This window comes from Zonotrichia albicollis, chromosome 1 (assembly GCF_047830755.1).
Source record: "Zonotrichia albicollis isolate bZonAlb1 chromosome 1, bZonAlb1.hap1, whole genome shotgun sequence".
Lineage (NCBI taxonomy): Eukaryota > Metazoa > Chordata > Aves > Passeriformes > Passerellidae > Zonotrichia > Zonotrichia albicollis.
The window spans coordinates 20,838,476-20,854,824 of NC_133819.1; the positions used below are offsets into that span (position 1 = coordinate 20,838,476).

The window sequence follows — 16,349 nt, forward strand, 5'->3', positions numbered from 1 at the left end:
GTCTGAAAGGCTCACTTCTGCAAGACAGAGTAAGCTTGACAAGGCAGTCGGCTAGAAAATTGTCCCTACCTCGAGTATGTCCAAATGGAACACATTCCAAGGTTATTTTCCCCATTTTTTATAGATCTTTATTTCTTCCAAGTAGAGGAAACCTCATTTTCCAGTCAGCTCAGTCCTTGAGCCCCTGCTCCAGTTCTGGTAATGAGTTTTTCTATGACACAGGTCGTGCCCTTTTGCTTTGCTCCTCCAAAGAGAAGCGAACAGCTGTGGCCTCCAGGGCACCATTATTGGTCTTAGTGACATTTTTCCAGGCTGAAGAGTCAGAAGAGCCAAAACGCAATACTGGTGGCCATGGTGTCCCCCAGGAGAGCTACCCAAGCCAAACCCTTCCAGCAGCTTTTGCTGGTCCTGCTCCCCCAACCCATTCTAATGCACAGCAGATGGTTTTCAGCTGCCTCTGGGCTGAAACACAGCTTGATTCATCCCTTAGAGAGCTGGTACCTCCCCTTTTACCTTCATGTCAACCTATGCACTTGCTCCTAGGGAGCCTGGTAAGGAGTTTCTTCTAGCAGTTATTGAGCTGTGCCCAATAATTCATTTTAGCATGGCCCATCCCCCCTGGACCCAGGGCTGCAGGCTGCTGAAATGATGTGTTCTGCTTGCTGCTGGGCAATTGCTTTGCTAGAAAGGAGAGGCTAAGGTTCTGAACGTGTGTTGCAGGTGTCTGCCTGTTTTGCTGGTTGAATTATCTGCCAAAATTATTATGAAGTGCTTGGATTTTCTGGTGGAGGCTAAAATGTCTGAACAAATAAATATATTACAAAAGCAATATACACACAGAAAGGGAAAAAACACTTTCTTCCCAATGGGGAGCTGGAAGAGAGTCAAATTACCAGTTCCTGGAGTCAGTATGGTGCAGGAGTGACTAATACACTGCCCCAAAAATCCAGTTGTCTTGCACAATCATAAGGAATATCTTGCCTCATATAGACTGCAGAAGAACCATCCCTCAGTTTGCAGCAGTTTAAGATGACACAGCTGACAAAGCAGGACCTGACACAAGAAACTTTATCCCAGATATCAGGAGAGAAGTTATGGCTCATGAGAGCTGTGTGCAGCTTCAGTTTCCCTTGCCTGTGTTTGTGTGAGAGCAAAAGGTGGTTTGAGAAGTTCAAAATGCCCTGTGAAAACACACAGCTGTTCCCTTCATTTAGAAATGAAAGACAGCTCAAAAAAGCCAGCTGTAATTCTAGCAGTCGTGGTTCTGCCTCTCTCAATGAGTTACAGCTGGCCAGGCACTCCAATTCCCTGTGAAATCCTGCTCTGAGCTCAAACCCACGGGGCAGCACGGCATGAAGGCATTGCCATAGAAACCATGCTTTGTGGCTAGAAAACTGATGGACTGTTTGCAGAGGAAATGACATAGAAATGTGACATTCTCTGACTTAGATAAAAATAATACACTCTTGATGAATCAAATTGCAGGAGACGCATGAAGCTTTTTTTGTTGTTGTTTGGAAGTTTCTGGGTATTATTTAGTCCATAGTTCTTTAGAATGGGTTTGCATTTGTAATCACTAGAATTAACAGTACATTGTAAATATGTATCTTGACATAGTTTTAGCTACTCTTCAGATTGATCTCCACATTGATTCATTCTTCACCATTCATATTTTTCTGGTGTGAGATTTCCTTGGCTTGGAGCCACAGAAATATGAGTAGTATACACCACAAATTGATCAAAGGAAGTACTATTAAAAAATCTAATTGGATCTGACTTGATTTCATTTTCTGAACCTATGCCTTCAAAGAATGTGTAAAGCTCTCACCCTGGCTTGGAGGAAGGTCATACCTGTAATGCTGGGCATGGGACAGCTCATCTGTCTATCAGGTGGTCCTTCAACTTTTATGTGGGGAAGGAATACAGATTGATGTTCAACATATTGCCATCTAATCTTTAGGACAATTTCATATTTCTTTTCAAACACATCTGATCACTACCAGCAATGTGTCTGTAATTAGAAACTTTCAATCTTTTCTGATTTCACTAAGAGAAACCAAAGAGAGTGATAGTTTTCAATTTGCAATGCACTAAGCTTGCTTTGAGCTTTTCATTGTGTTAGACTGATGGTCACCAGTCATTAAATAGGCCACAGAATATTATCATAGAATTATTCCTGCAATTTGACCCTAACTTCTGGCAGAACTAAATCTTTTTTTTTTTTTTAATTAAAAACCCCCCAACCTTTAAACTGGACTGTCTGCTAGAGAATTTGATACCATTCAAGTTGATTTCTTGGTCCCAACTCTGTTTTAAATGAGTAACAAGATTTCTGAAGATTCTGCAAGATCAGCATCTTCAGCAGAAAGGCTGGGGGTTAATGATTTATTCTCATATGAGAGTCTGCCAGAAAATATGCGTGAAAATTAGCAGCTAGCATGGTCAATCTATATTTGCTGAAATGTATTTCCATAGTATGACTTATACAGTACTGAACATAACAGAATTCTTAGTGGAATCAAAGATATTTGGAAAAGAGATTTGAATGGGGAGCAAGGATAAATAAACCTTTGCTGTTTTTCTAGAGATCATAGATTTTATTCTTTGCACAGAGACAACTTCATGGTAATGGCTTCAAAAGAGAGAAAAGTTTTTGTTGAAATTCTGTAAGGAAGCATGCCAAAAATGCACAATGAGAATGGTCAGATATGGTTTCTGTGCCAGTAATTTGCTGGGTTGTGTTAGGAAGATATGCTTTGTAGGACAAAAGATCAGATGAACTGTCACAAAGTGATAATAAAGGACAAGGGTTGCTGTTTTCCTAAACTTTAAGAATCATAGTGACCAAGGTAGAAATAATAAAACAAGTCCTAACTTGAAAATAACCAGCAATCTGATATTGTAAATCAAAGGCAATCCAGCTAAAATGTTTCATTTTTACTAGCTTTGCAAAAATTACATTCCTCATGCCTGAAAAATGACACTGAGGTATGGGGTATTTGGAAAGAACACAGAGGTATGTTCAGTGTGATTTGAAAAAACTTCCAAAACTAGAATTTGAAATACCATTTAAACCTGTCTGGAGACAACAAATGTAAAGAAGTTAAAAAGCTCTAAGCATCTGCTATCACACCATCAAATTATGTATTAAGTGTTTTCATTTAATTGTGAGTATATGACTGCCTTCAGACATAATCTAAATATTTATATACAGAAATATTTCCCTAGCATTTTGTTGTTTTGATTGTTTGGTTGATTTTGGATTTTTTTTAAGAGTGGCAATGTTTTAAGAGTGGGATGAAAGATTCCTAATCTGTATTTGGAAAACATAAAGGAGGTTTTTGGGCTGGCTTTGTCTGTCTGATCACTGATTGTCACAATACCAGCACACAGGGTATGACAAGGAAATCAAATTTCAATAGCATGGCTCAGTACAGTTTTCCTCCAAATCAAGACTTTAGCATGAGATTATGAAACCATAAATAAACTCATATGAAATCTCCTTGTGTTTTTGAAGATTTACTTTACTTCTGGTTTTCAGCTTGTCCTCACTACTCTGGGAGCCATCATGATGGTGACTGTTTGGTTTTCTCCATCAGAAGCCCAGGCAGTTCACTTGGCTGCAGCCTTAAACAGATGGAGATGTAAACAGAGTTGTCACCAAGGGGTTTGGAGGCACTCAGCCTGTTGGGTGCATGGGCAAATCAGACCCATGACACCCTCTTTTTCTTTCTATTTCAGTTCATTGCCACTTGCCCTTTATCTTTTTCCCCAGCAACCCCCAATACACACCAAAACAGAAACAGCAAACCCATCCTACTGCACACAGTGTGCAGCCAGGTTTAAAGACATATTGGCGTTGTATTTACTCACCATTTTACTCAAATCTTTCCACACTCCCCAGGCTCATGTTGCTGTGCAAGGGTGGCCAGTGGGGGAAGTGTCACTATTTTGGGTTTGTTGGTTTTTTTGCTTTTAAATCCTGTACAAAACATTGGGAAGCTGCTTAGTTGCGGAGCTTCTTTTTACTCACTGGCATATTTTTTTTTTAAATTTCATTTCAGCTCTATGATGGGCCTGATGCACAATCCAACCTGATAGGCACTTTCTGTGGACAGTCTCCTCCATTGGCAGGGAGCACTACAGGGAGCAGCCTTCATGTGGAGTTTTACTCTGATGGACTGAATGCTAGGAGTGGGTTCCAGATGCTATGGCATGTTGACGGTAAGTGAGCCCCTTTTCCTCTGGGAAGGTTTCCTTCCCTGGATGTGTAAAGGAGTTCCAGCTTATGCTACTCTATGCCATCTAAATAGAAATAACCCATTGCAGCTCTAAATCCATTGCATGTCCTCAAAATTGTACACATACTTTCCCAGTGGATGTTTCTGCACATGTACACCATCACAGATCAGCTGATTGGAGACTGAGAGCTATTAGGGAAATGTGCTTCTATTTCCAGGAGTAGGCACAGGGAAGAGGGGTGTGTCCAGAATTGCTCTAATGAACAGAAGATAGATGCTGTCATGGGTAACTGTGAGTGACTTGAGCTTTTAATGGGAACATTCAGCCCTCAGTCTCACCCATTTCTATAGACTTCTGTTTTCTGTGCAGGTTTCTCTCTGGTTTAATTCAGTGGTACTTGTTTCCTGTGGTAGTGTCCACTTCCAGCTGCCCCTGCCCCATTTCTCTGCATGAAATAGCATTGGCCAGGATGTGCATTGGGTGTCTGTTCTTTTGTTCTTGCATGTCGTGAAAACTGTCACAGGCCTTATTAAACAGGCAAGCATGCAAGCCAACTATAAACAAATCTGTTAATGATTGTAAAACAGCAAACTGTGTTTGCAGTTTCTTCATAAGTGAGGTTACAAATGTAGTATTTTTCACTCTGCTTATTTAACAGCAGTTGTGTGCTATAACAAGGTTAAATTGTGTGCCATTGCACATCCTACCAAAGGGGTTCCAGCCTTGAAAATAATTGAGTTGCCCCAGTTGCCCTGTCTGTCTCATCAGTCAGCAGCATTCAGGTTTGACTGCGTTTGAAGCAGATGAAGAGGGCAGCAGAGGCCCCACTGCAGGTTGCTGAGGCTGCTGAACGCATTGGGATGGAAGCTCCTTGCTCTAGCACACACTGCTGGCGCTTGCAGAGGGCTCTGCCAGCTTCCCAGAGGTGCCTTGCATTCAGCAGGGGGAATGAGGGAGCATTTCTGGGCAGGGGAGGGACACAGGCTGGGGGTGGGATGTGTAGCAGGAGCCAGCAGGGGAAGGGCCCCAGCACAAAGGTACCTTCTTGTGCTTCGGGTGATGTCATCCTGGAGCTGCACAAAAGAAGAAAAAGCAGAGGCTTTTATGCACAGCCAGATGACATCAGTTCCATACAGTAGCCATGGTGCTGGGTTAACTTGCTTTTCTAAAGCTCTCAAAGCTTCCCAGAATCTGCCTGCATGGTAAACACTCTTGTGCTTTCTCTCCTTTCCCAGCCCTCTGCCGTCCTTTGCTGCACTGGCATTCATTTCTCTGTCAGGCTGCTCTGCCCTTCTGTTCATTCCTGTACACTGAGCTCCACCCTGATGCTGCACAGGGCCCAGGCTGCTAATGTGGGGCTGTGTCTAAGCCCAGACCAGGACCTGTGGGGTCAGATAGGCCTGGCTCTTAGGGAATGTCATTGCTGGCTCAGAATGTCACAGCTGTGACTTCTGACAGCTTGCAGTGTGAGTGCAAGTTCCTCCAGAGCAGACCACAGTTGTCATCTTTTTGTTCATTCCAAAAATTTCCTTTCCTTTTCTCTGTTGGTGTCATGCACAAATACAGCTATTCCTCTTACTCTTGGTGGCTACATTGCCTGTTTGCCCTAGAATAAATAAATTAGATATGTCCCTGTGGCTGGGGGACTATATTTACCTCTCCCTTCTGAAAATCTTTCAAGTTCATAAGGAAAAATTCACTGGAAAAAGTCTCCTTGTTTAGGGGAACTGATCAGGAGATGCAGCCTTTGAGTTGGGTATTTCAGAGTGAAGGATTTGGGTCCCTTCTTTCCTGAGGGCAAATTCCTAGGGCAATCTACATCCAGATCTGGTAACATCTCACCTGACAAGAAAATAACAGAGCTGCATATATTGCTGAGAGAAGGGCTTTTATTTCTGCTCAAGTGACAAATGTGTGCTCTAGAGTTCAAGCTGCTGTGAACTATTTCTCAGGCTGTCCCTGTGCTCCTTAACTGGCAGTTGTGAAGCCTCTCTGAGATAAATATCAAGGACATTGCCATGCTTTGATGGTAAAGAGAGCAGCACTTATGTTTTCCATGTCTCTGATAGTTTGCTTCAGAGACTCTTCCCAGAAGCTTTTTCACAGTTGTGAGGTGGTCAAAGAAAGAGAAAAGCTTACCTCATTGATAGCTGATCTGAATAGCCCCTCCTGCCACAGATGAAGCAAAACTGTTTTGATTTAAAACATTTGCATCTGATCTTTCCAGCTGCTGAGGAAACCTGCTTTAAAAAGTGCTTTCTTTAAAAACCTAAAGGCTTTCACAAAGACAAAATTAGTAACTGATCTTAAGAGAATGCTGTTGTTTATGCCTAACAGTATCCTATGTAATTTTAACTTGAAAAAAAGAAATAGAAATAATAGAAATAGAAAGTTCTAGTGCAGAGAAGTAAATTTAAAAATTAATTTGGTTCTGAAATAACATTGTTCTTCTAAGGGAGTTTCATAGATGAGGATGGATTTTAAAATTATTTGGCTAAATCACTAATGTTTTCTTCTGCAGTCAAGGCTCAAAAGGATTATTTGCCAGTGGAAAGCTTGAATCTGCGAGATGCTTATTCTCCTTTCACTCTGTTTTAGGAAGTTTAATATAGGCAGGTATATATGGGACATATATTGGCCCTTTGAGAAGGAACAAACTTGTGATAACAGTCTGGATATTGCAAAGATGGAATGCCAATCAAATTGCTTTCCCTAAAAAAAAATCAAGAGGCCAAGAGGGCAAAGGTCTCTGAGTGCAAAATTACACCAGTGCCAACTGTCATATCTGAGGAGACACATATTTCCTGCACACATCACTTACCTTATTAAGCAATGTGCATGTAGGGCCTCACTGCTTTATATTTGCATCTGCATTGCATTGCAAGCTCACTCATTTGGCTGCTTCATGGTCAATAAACCTTTTAAATTTCATTGTCTCTTCTCAGTGCAAACTTGCACCAATGATTCTGCTTTCTGTTTCATGTTGTCAGTATATGTGTCAGGTCAAATGTTAAAGTTTGTTGGCTCTTCAGAGAAGCACTTCAGAAACAGAGGTTAGATGAAGATGCAGAAGTCATTCACTGGAGACATTTTTCAGGCATCCATTAGGATTGCTGAACAGAATATCACCCTGCAGGTCAGCAAGGGAGCTGAGGTCCAGATTTTCTAAGCCTGAATCATAGCTCTGTTGTTTATTTCTTCCGCAAACTTTGACAAATTGCCATTTTTTCAGTTTCCAAAAATGACTATTCCTTTTCAGTGTCTTTCTGTCACATGAAGTCCAAGGATGAGCAACGTCTGATATTAACAAATCAGAAAGCAGAGAAAAACCCAAAACATATATCACTTGAATTTTTACTGTCTTGCATAAACCCTTATCACGTAAATTATTCTACTTCATCCATTGGATAATATTCTGTAACCAAACCTACCCAAGAGAGCAAAAGTTTTCAGAATCAAATCCAAATTATACTTCACACAGTATTATTGTTGTACAGGCACATGTTTATAGTACATGCTCCTTGCAGTTAGAGTCAGCTTACATTTACTGAAATTATTCACCCTGAGCACCACAAGTGGAAAACTCTGTTCCTTTCATTTGCCTAACTTTGGTTTTGCAGGAACAGTGCCAGTTCTCTTTAACCTTTATGGATGGGGTTTTTCTAACATGTGGCTAAAAACATACCCCTGAATAAATCTGAAAACCTAGCAAATAATAGAGTTTTCCACAGATTACAACATTTCTGTTCAGCTATAATTATTTTTGAGAATAGGGATTCTTCTTTGGTTAATGAACACCATCTGCTAACCAGACAGGCAGTAATATGGAAAGATCTGTAAATCATTGCTTGCACAATCTTCAATGAATACGTAAATTTTAGTCAGAGGAAAGCAAAACCACCAAATATATGTTTCCTATGTTTTCTGTTTGCTGTCTGATTTCCTAGCAACTAACACCAGAGTAGGTAGTAGTTTTCAGTATTTTCAGGAGAGTTCCAGGACCTTTACACTACTAAAAGATTACCTCCCCTTTCTTATTTTTTTTCTCTGTTTAACTGCAGGGCTGAAATGTCCAAAATTACTTGCAAGGAGTAAACTGGTCATATGCTGTATGCTTGCAGTTCAGCTGCAAGCAACTTTTCCACAGTGTAGCTGTCTGCATTTCACAGCACACAGCAAGACCCTGTATTTCTGTGCTGAGAAAAACTTTTAAAGATGTTTCACTAGGAGCAGAATGGTTTGGTATTAATCACTATTATTTCAGTGAAAGATGAAGCAATGCTGCTATTTTTTTTATTCCTAAAGATCAACGGGTTTTTTTGTCTTTTGTTGCTATAAATAGCAAAAATTCAAAATTTTTCAGTATAATCAAACTTTTATTTGATGTTTGCAGACAAATACAAACATTGGGAGAAGGTTTGTATTCATGTAACTTTGTAGTCAAAGTTTCATAAGCATTTCAAAAAGTTCATTATTTGAGTTTTCTCATTTTGGCACTGTAGAGCAATCCTGCAAGTGAGCAAGTGAGTTTAAATTGGGAACATATGTTTTAATCTCTTAAATATTTATGTAAATATTTTTAAAAATCAACTAGCATCTATATTTTCAGCAAAGTGCAACAGAATTGACTCTTACCTCATCCTTATAAAGAACAGAAACATCATGCACAGACTTCCTGGCAGCTGGCCAGAGAGTTCAGAGATGGTGCTTCTGCTCTGATGTGGAGGTTTCTTGTGGCATATGCTGGTCAGTCAAAAAAATTCAGGTGTGAATTCATATTTGCAAAGATCAGTGAGCTCTTTTTTCTGCTATTAGTCAGTGAATGCTTAGGCATAAACTCAAGTAATTCAGATCTTTTTGCAAAAAACTTACAAGAAATTAATCTCAGAGACCTAAACTTTACCTTCATTTTGCTGAAGCACTTAAAAGGAATCACTCAATTACATTAAAAAAAAAAAAAAAGAAAAAAAAAAAAAAGAAGCCTTTTCTGGGAACAGTTTTAATTAGAAGAAAAGAAATAAGACATTAAAAGCAGTTTGACCTTCTTACTTGTGTGCTTCCAGAGAATGTTGATTGAGCTCAGAGGAAACATAAACCTCTCTGGAGAAGGGAGTGTGAGTAATCTGAATGCTACCTGCAAGGGTTGCATGGAAGAAAGGTCTGTGCCTCAAAGAAGAGCACACAGGCTTTCCTCTCCTCTGAGCCATTTCAGGTTTAAATAAAAACATCTTTTGTGGCTATCAGGAAACCCTTAGTAGGAGAAGCTGAGTCATAGCTGCCTGTTAGGTTTTAAAATGTTCCCAGCTTTCTTTGGGCTGAGATAAATAGCAATTGGCTTTGTTTTGCCTGCTGAAACTCCCCTGATCCCTGTTCCCACCCCCTCAGGAGCCGAGACATTAAGTCTGGTTGTTGAGAAATCTTTCTGTTTCCCAAGCTGGAAAGCAGCTTTTTCTTCCTGAGCTGAGCTGAGCTCTGCCCTTAGTGGCTGTGTAATCCCAGCTGCTCAGGGGAAAGAAAGGCTGCAAATTCCACTGAGAGGCTTCCCCAAGGATTACACCTTTTTTTCTCCAATTGTAAAACCTCAGCAACCTGGTTTCTTTAGAGGGAAATCTTTTAAAGGCTTTGGGAGGAAAAGGGGATGGTGGTTTACACTGGAGCCTTCTTCCTCTCCATCTCACTATGAAACATGCATGGATATCAAAGTCTCAGGGGATTTAACATCTACCTGTGCTGACAGCCTCAGGGGAGGAAGTGCACTGCCTTTTTCTCCAAAGGGATCAAAGGCAGGATTGGTGTAAAATACACCTAAAAACTTCTTCAGTTCCTAAGTTGTGATGCCCAGTAGCTTGCCAATGTAGGTTTGTGACTGCAGGGCACCTCTGGCTGCTCCATGTACAGCAAGGTGGAAAAGGGAGGAGAGGACTTGGCCTGTGCCAACTCACGTGTGAGACAACTTCAGCCATGTAAATGTTCACCTGGATAAGTGGGAATTCTTTTGTTTTAAAGGTGCTTTGCTGGGGGATACTGTGTGATGGACTGAGAGAGATCAGTGAGACATAGCTGGCATGGCCTCACATCTGTATTTAGATGTCTCCTTTTTTAGCTTAAAATAGATTCTTATAGCTTTGCTCCCTTTCAGACCTGCTGCTCTTTCCCCTCACAGATTTGTGTTTTGCAGTCCTAGAAGTCCTATAGCAACTATGAAGAAATCAAAGTCAGGTTTTCTGTGTGAAGCTGAAAAGCTCAATGGTAGAAATGATGGTAAATGCTTCTGAGGCTTAGCAGTCACAAGTTTGGCATGAAAGACATTAAGGAAAATATTTGCACTTAATTGAAGATCTTGATCTACAGCTTCCTGAAATGTGGTGTAAAGCAGAGCAATGGGCAAAGACACCTTATTCAAATTGCAAATTATTCTTAGATTTAATAGAGATTAGAGGTTTTACACATCTGTGTGCATATGTTGAGCAGATCAAAGGAGTATTTTATTTGGTTTATGTTATGAAATATCTCCTATAAATAAAGGCTCTGATAGAGATGCTATTTATCACTTCTGACATACCACAGTATTTGCCTCTGGGAATATAGAGCTCATGCTTTGTGAGATGGTTTTCTTAAGTATTTTGGGGCTTTTCAATGTGACAGAATCTTTCCTCTGGATATGAAGCCAAAGAAATTGATGGAGTGTGGGCATTACAAAGCTCAAGTGAACCTATAAATTCTGTGTAAGCAAAATATCAGTGCCTAAATGAAACACTTGGGGGGCTTGTAATGAGCAAAAGAAAGTTGCTGCTGGAAGGCAGAATGGCACACACAAAATCAGATCAAACACAGAATCCTTTTTTTTCTGTGTGTGACAGGTACATAGCCACCCTACTGGCTTTTCTAAAGGTAAGGTTTCACTGTGAATGTAGCTGATCTGAATCTGCCGTGATACTGGCAGGGCTGCTGTGCCTTCCTGCCCTATTTATGCCTGGACTTGGGGTCTGAGGTAGGAAAAGCATCTTCCCAGGAATTCATTAAAGAGAGGCTAGTGCTACACTTAGCACATCTCCATAAAGCAATGATAAAACTAGGCTCAGATGTTCAGCTGCTTTGTCCTGTTAAACCAGGGCCTGCATTTCATCCATTGTTTTGCTGCTGGTTTCTTTTTTCAGTCTAGCTCACAGTATGTAAGAACTTAGTCACCCCAGGGTCTGGGGAGTGGTGTTAGGACAATGCTTTCTTATCTGAAAAAAAAATACATAACCTTTCAAACACAGCTTGTTTTACAATTGCACTGTTACAATTGAATAAGGAAAATAACATTAAACACATCAAGTGTCAGAAAGTTGGTTTATCCACTGTGATCTGGCAGCTTGTAATCATGCTCAGCAGGCTGAGGCAAATTGCGTTGTCTTTAATTTTATGATTTCTAAAGTGGGAAATGGCATTTTTACAATAGAAAGACCTCCCTATGATAACTTGGCTTGATTATTTGAAGTCAGTAAAAGCTGAGAATGGATCTGATTTAGCTTTCTTGAACTGGTAAAGTTAGAAGCCAATAAAAAAAATCCACTTTTTTTCTGTGTCTCAGCAGTCAGAGCAGATGCTGAGGTTTGGTATGAAACCCACCAAAACAGGAGGTGAAGTACTTCCTGCACAGGCAGTGCAAACTGCTCCAGCCTGCCATTCTCTTCCTGGGTTCCCTGTGGCAGAGCAGACCTTCCAGCCCAGAGTACACATTTGTCAATGAAATGGGGGCTGCTGCCTGTCCTTATCAGAGCTGTCAGGGAGTTTTGCCAGACCTCCTCACCAGGCTGCTTTGCTTTGTTGTCAGGTTGTGGAGAAGAGCTCTCTGGCCCTTCTGGTTCATTTCACAGCCCTGGCTACCCCAACAGATACCCAAGCAACAGGGAATGCATCTGGTACATCCACACAGCCCCTGGCAGCAGCATTCAACTCACCATCCAGGAATTCGACGTTGAGTACCACCCAAACTGCAGCTATGATGTCTTGGAGGTAAGAGCATTTACTCCTCTAAAATGCACAAGTTGTATTCATTTCTGTCTGGAACAGATAATCCCAAGAACTGCAGATGCAGAACAAACAATTCTACTGCAGTTTCCTGTTTCTGCTGAGGCTACAGTTATGTTCAACAGGTATTGTCACAGAAGCCATAATGTTCTTATTATATTTTGCTTTTATACCTTTGGTGACTGTATACCTTAATTAATTATGAAGTTATGCACTGTATGCTTCCTAACAAAAGACAAAGCTCCTTTGAAAAACTTAGTCTTAAAAACTCCACCTTTTATAAAGAACTAAGTGTAGGGTGGGTGCTGTACCATGAAGATAATTTCCTGGTGCAAAGGAAGATGATGGACCACTGCAGGGGATAACTCAGGTGAGATCTTGTGTAGGGCCTTCCGAGGATGTGGGGAGATTTATAATGCTGAGTGATGAAATTTAGGAAGAATCTTTGCACGGAACAACAACAACAAAAAAAAGGCAATATCCTTGTCACCTTAGGGTGGTGGAAAAAGGAGAAAAGGGGCCTCTGTAAGGAGGTTCTGACCTCCTTGAAGAAACCCATAGCACTCGATGACCCTGTTACATATAACATCTTTTTGCTCATGTTGGTAAGCAACCAGGTGACCAATCTCAGCTGACAGAGTTGAATAGACTTCCAGTACAGGAAGAGGGGACAGGAAATAATTTCAGGAAGAACTTCGGAGTTATAGACTTTCTAAACTGCTCTCACTAGAGACATTTGAGATCACCAATGGAGGTAAACTTGTGACTTTTTGTCAGTGTTTATACATGGGTGACTTTTCAATGTTTTTGTAATGAATGCAGAAGACTGATTAAGAGAACTTGTACTACTCTGCTGCAGCCGCCTTTCTTCTCCTCTTCTGGGTGATGTGATACAGCATACAGTTAGACAACTGTCCGTCCAGCACCCACACTTGTGCTCTGCTTCCCATTCCCACATCCTGACTTCTGCAGGATCTGGGGGTAAGGAAGCTGTTCCATGAATTCTCCATCAGTAGCATTGGCAAGTACACCTGTATGTCACACTGCTGACACCAGAGACTCTGAGTAGGTGACCTGTACTGGCTGGTTTATATTGATGAAGTCTGTTGTATTGCATCTTCATTCTTTGTGCCTAGAATTACAAGATTGAAAGGTAATCTGCCTATAAACTTCCATTATGCCTCTGTTGCCCAGAGGAATCCATTAAACAGCCTCCAAATCTAAATTTGCTGAGGATGACCATTTCTTGAATGGTTCTTCTATTCCAAGGACAATACCTACATCTGCAGTTGGTTGCTCAGGAGCCCTCATGATCCAGCAAGAGTACACAGATGGCTGGCAACCATTTGTTTGGGAACTTTTTGACTGGGAAGGTAGCTGGGCTAAAACCAATTGAGTGACTTGCCAGACACCAACTGCTTAAAGACACCATTTAACAGCACCCTGCAGTTTGCTGCTCTGTGTTCCTGAGCAAGGTGTTCACCTTAGGTTTTGGGTTTCCTTTTTTTGCCATTTGCAGCTTAGTTGCTATGTTTTGCTTCATTCCAACCATACTGATTCATCTGCACAGATGCTCACCTTGCTGCTTGAACTCCCCTGCCTTCCTGCCCTCAGAATTGGCATGCTTGGAGCTACTTGTCTCCAGATCTTGGTTCATCCAGTTCCCAACACCTGGCTCTGATCTGCTGGCAGATAATCTAACATAAATCAACTTACAGGGAAAAATTGGTTCATTGTCGAAGGAAGGAGACCAGGACACCAGATGGTTCATCACAGGTCCAGTTTATTGAAGAAAGCATCAAACACTTATACAGCAAATAATAAGCTTATGAATATTCTGTAAGTTAAGCAATCTATTGGTTAAACTATACCATTAACTCTTCCTCATTCCTTTGGGCCTACGTTCTCTACTTCTCACGTCTCTCTGTCCATTTCTTTATCATACTCAGCTAGGCCCAATGACACACTATCTTGCAGGTGCAGGACTTGGAATTAGCCACGGCTTTGTACTTTTCCAGTCTCTAGTCAGCTAAATTCCCAACAGTTCATGTCTTAGTCCATGATCAAAGATCTTGCGTGTCAGCATAGAGCTTCCCCTGCCACGCTGCAGACACCCAGTGGAGCTTCATGTATCTTGCCACATACATATTTTCTTACTTTTGTTATAAAATTCATTCATACCATGATTGACATAGTCTGAGCAGGACAAATGATGACTCAGATTTAGTGGGGGAAAAAAAAGAACATGACTAGCCATTTTCAGAAGCTGCTTTATCTTGCCACCTTCTTTCATGTAGTTTCTATGTATGTCCAAGCTGAAAACCACACACACATTTAAGTCTGCAGAGTGTTAAAAGAAAGGTCACTGGTGTGCTTTTGATACTGTGTGTTTCAGTGATCACTAAGGTTCCAAAGGTCTTTCACTCTCACATTATATTCCCAAAAGTATCCTAAGTATCTTTGGAGTTTGAAGTCTTATTTTTCCTCATGGTTATTCTCCTAATTTCACATTTTCCTTATCTCTGAGTAGTAAGTTCTACTGCTTCCTGCTTTCTTTGAAATCAAACAACGTTCCAGTTTTAATAGGAAGTCAAAATCAGTACTAAACTAGGTCTGCACTCTGCTGTCCCTCCATGTCCCATTCAGTCTGGTACCTGAAATAAGATGTCCTGTAATGAATATTTCCCAGCAATCACAAAACTTGCTCTCCTGGATGCATTTTTGCTTAGGAACACCCTCATCCCTTTGACTTGGCAGGGAATTTAGGAAAATTCTAAGAGATATTTCTCATTGCAGCATCTTTGTTGCTAACTTCACTTTTATACCATAGTTTCTTGAATATTTCACCCTTGAACATTTGTCTGAAGCATACTTGCTCTTGTAAGAGGCAGCATCTCCCTTCCCTTTCCTTTGACAATGCCTGTTAAACAAGCTGTCATTTCCCTGTCAGTATCCCAGGACTGCCATATGTTTCACCAAAACTGTGCAATAATAGTTACATTAATTTTTTTAATGTGAAATCCTCAGGTTATTTCCATGGCTCAAGTGTTTGATGCATTCTCCCTGTTTCTTTTATGGCACTGTTGCAGTCTGTCTTTTTTTCTTCCCCTTGAAATGACATTCCTTTTATAAACATCCAGAAAGCAAATTTAAATTGTTCTTAAAGATATTTTCTAGAAATGTTCCATGGAAATAGAAGATGTTATTTTGGACAAAATGAAATAATTGAAATAGTTTTTGAATGGCTTCTATTGAAATTACATTCATAGAGGAAAATTACCATGCCTGTTTTGAATAAATTATGACAGATAAATGATGACATCTTCTCCTTTAGCATGGACCAGATTTTCACAAACTATAAATATATTCTGCCTTAGCAAGATGTAGCCCTGAGCAGAAAAGGAAGGAAGACTGTCAATCTATTTCACTTCCAAGTCAGATGCTCTGGTCTTCTCATTTAAATAGAAAAAAAAGCATCAGGTATTGCCACAATTCTTATTTCTCAGTCAAAGCCAGGCTGTCTCTTTGCTGGAAGTTATATCTGGGCAAGGATCAGTGTTATTCCCAGAAAATCTGTGTCATGAGGGTGACCAACTGCATGAAAAACAGCTTTCTGTTGCTCATAACTCTGGAATGCTGACTGTTAACATCAAATGGAGCTAACGGGGCAGAAGCAAATGATAAGAACAGATTAAAACCATGGGCTTTATTTCAGTGTCCTGCAGCCCTGCTATGAGAGCCAACACCACCTTATCTTGGGATCAGATACTCTGGTCAGACTAGATGTTTATTTATTTTTTTTTAGCTCAGATATCCTATCATTCTTTATGAACCACACCCTTGAATTCATTCTTTCCATCCATTCTCTTTTCCCTCGTTTTTTCATGTGGTAACTATTGGTTTTTCTCTTTGTAGCCAAATATAATATTTTTTTTTTTTTTTTGTCATGGAAACACTCAAACTTGTTTTTATTCCAGCCTTTATGAAAGCATCTAATTAATTGAACTAGCCTAAAGGAGAAAAGAAAATGCACTCATAACTATAAGGAGCATGCCTCTGACTGCTTTTTATTTTGAAACTGTGCAGAAGCT

The 16,349-nt window shown here is 40.5% G+C and overlaps 1 protein-coding gene across 1 annotated transcript in view; it reads left to right on the forward strand.

Annotated features, from left to right (window-relative positions):
* Positions 1-16,349, forward strand: part of CUBN (cubilin) — a 141,628-nt gene that overhangs the window by 52,219 nt on the left and 73,060 nt on the right. Inside the window, exons 27-28 of the mRNA XM_074528306.1 lie at positions 4,065-4,224; positions 12,062-12,243. Of these exons, the coding sequence (XP_074384407.1) occupies positions 4,065-4,224; positions 12,062-12,243 (342 nt within the window). The remainder of the gene's footprint in view (positions 1-4,064; positions 4,225-12,061; positions 12,244-16,349) is intronic.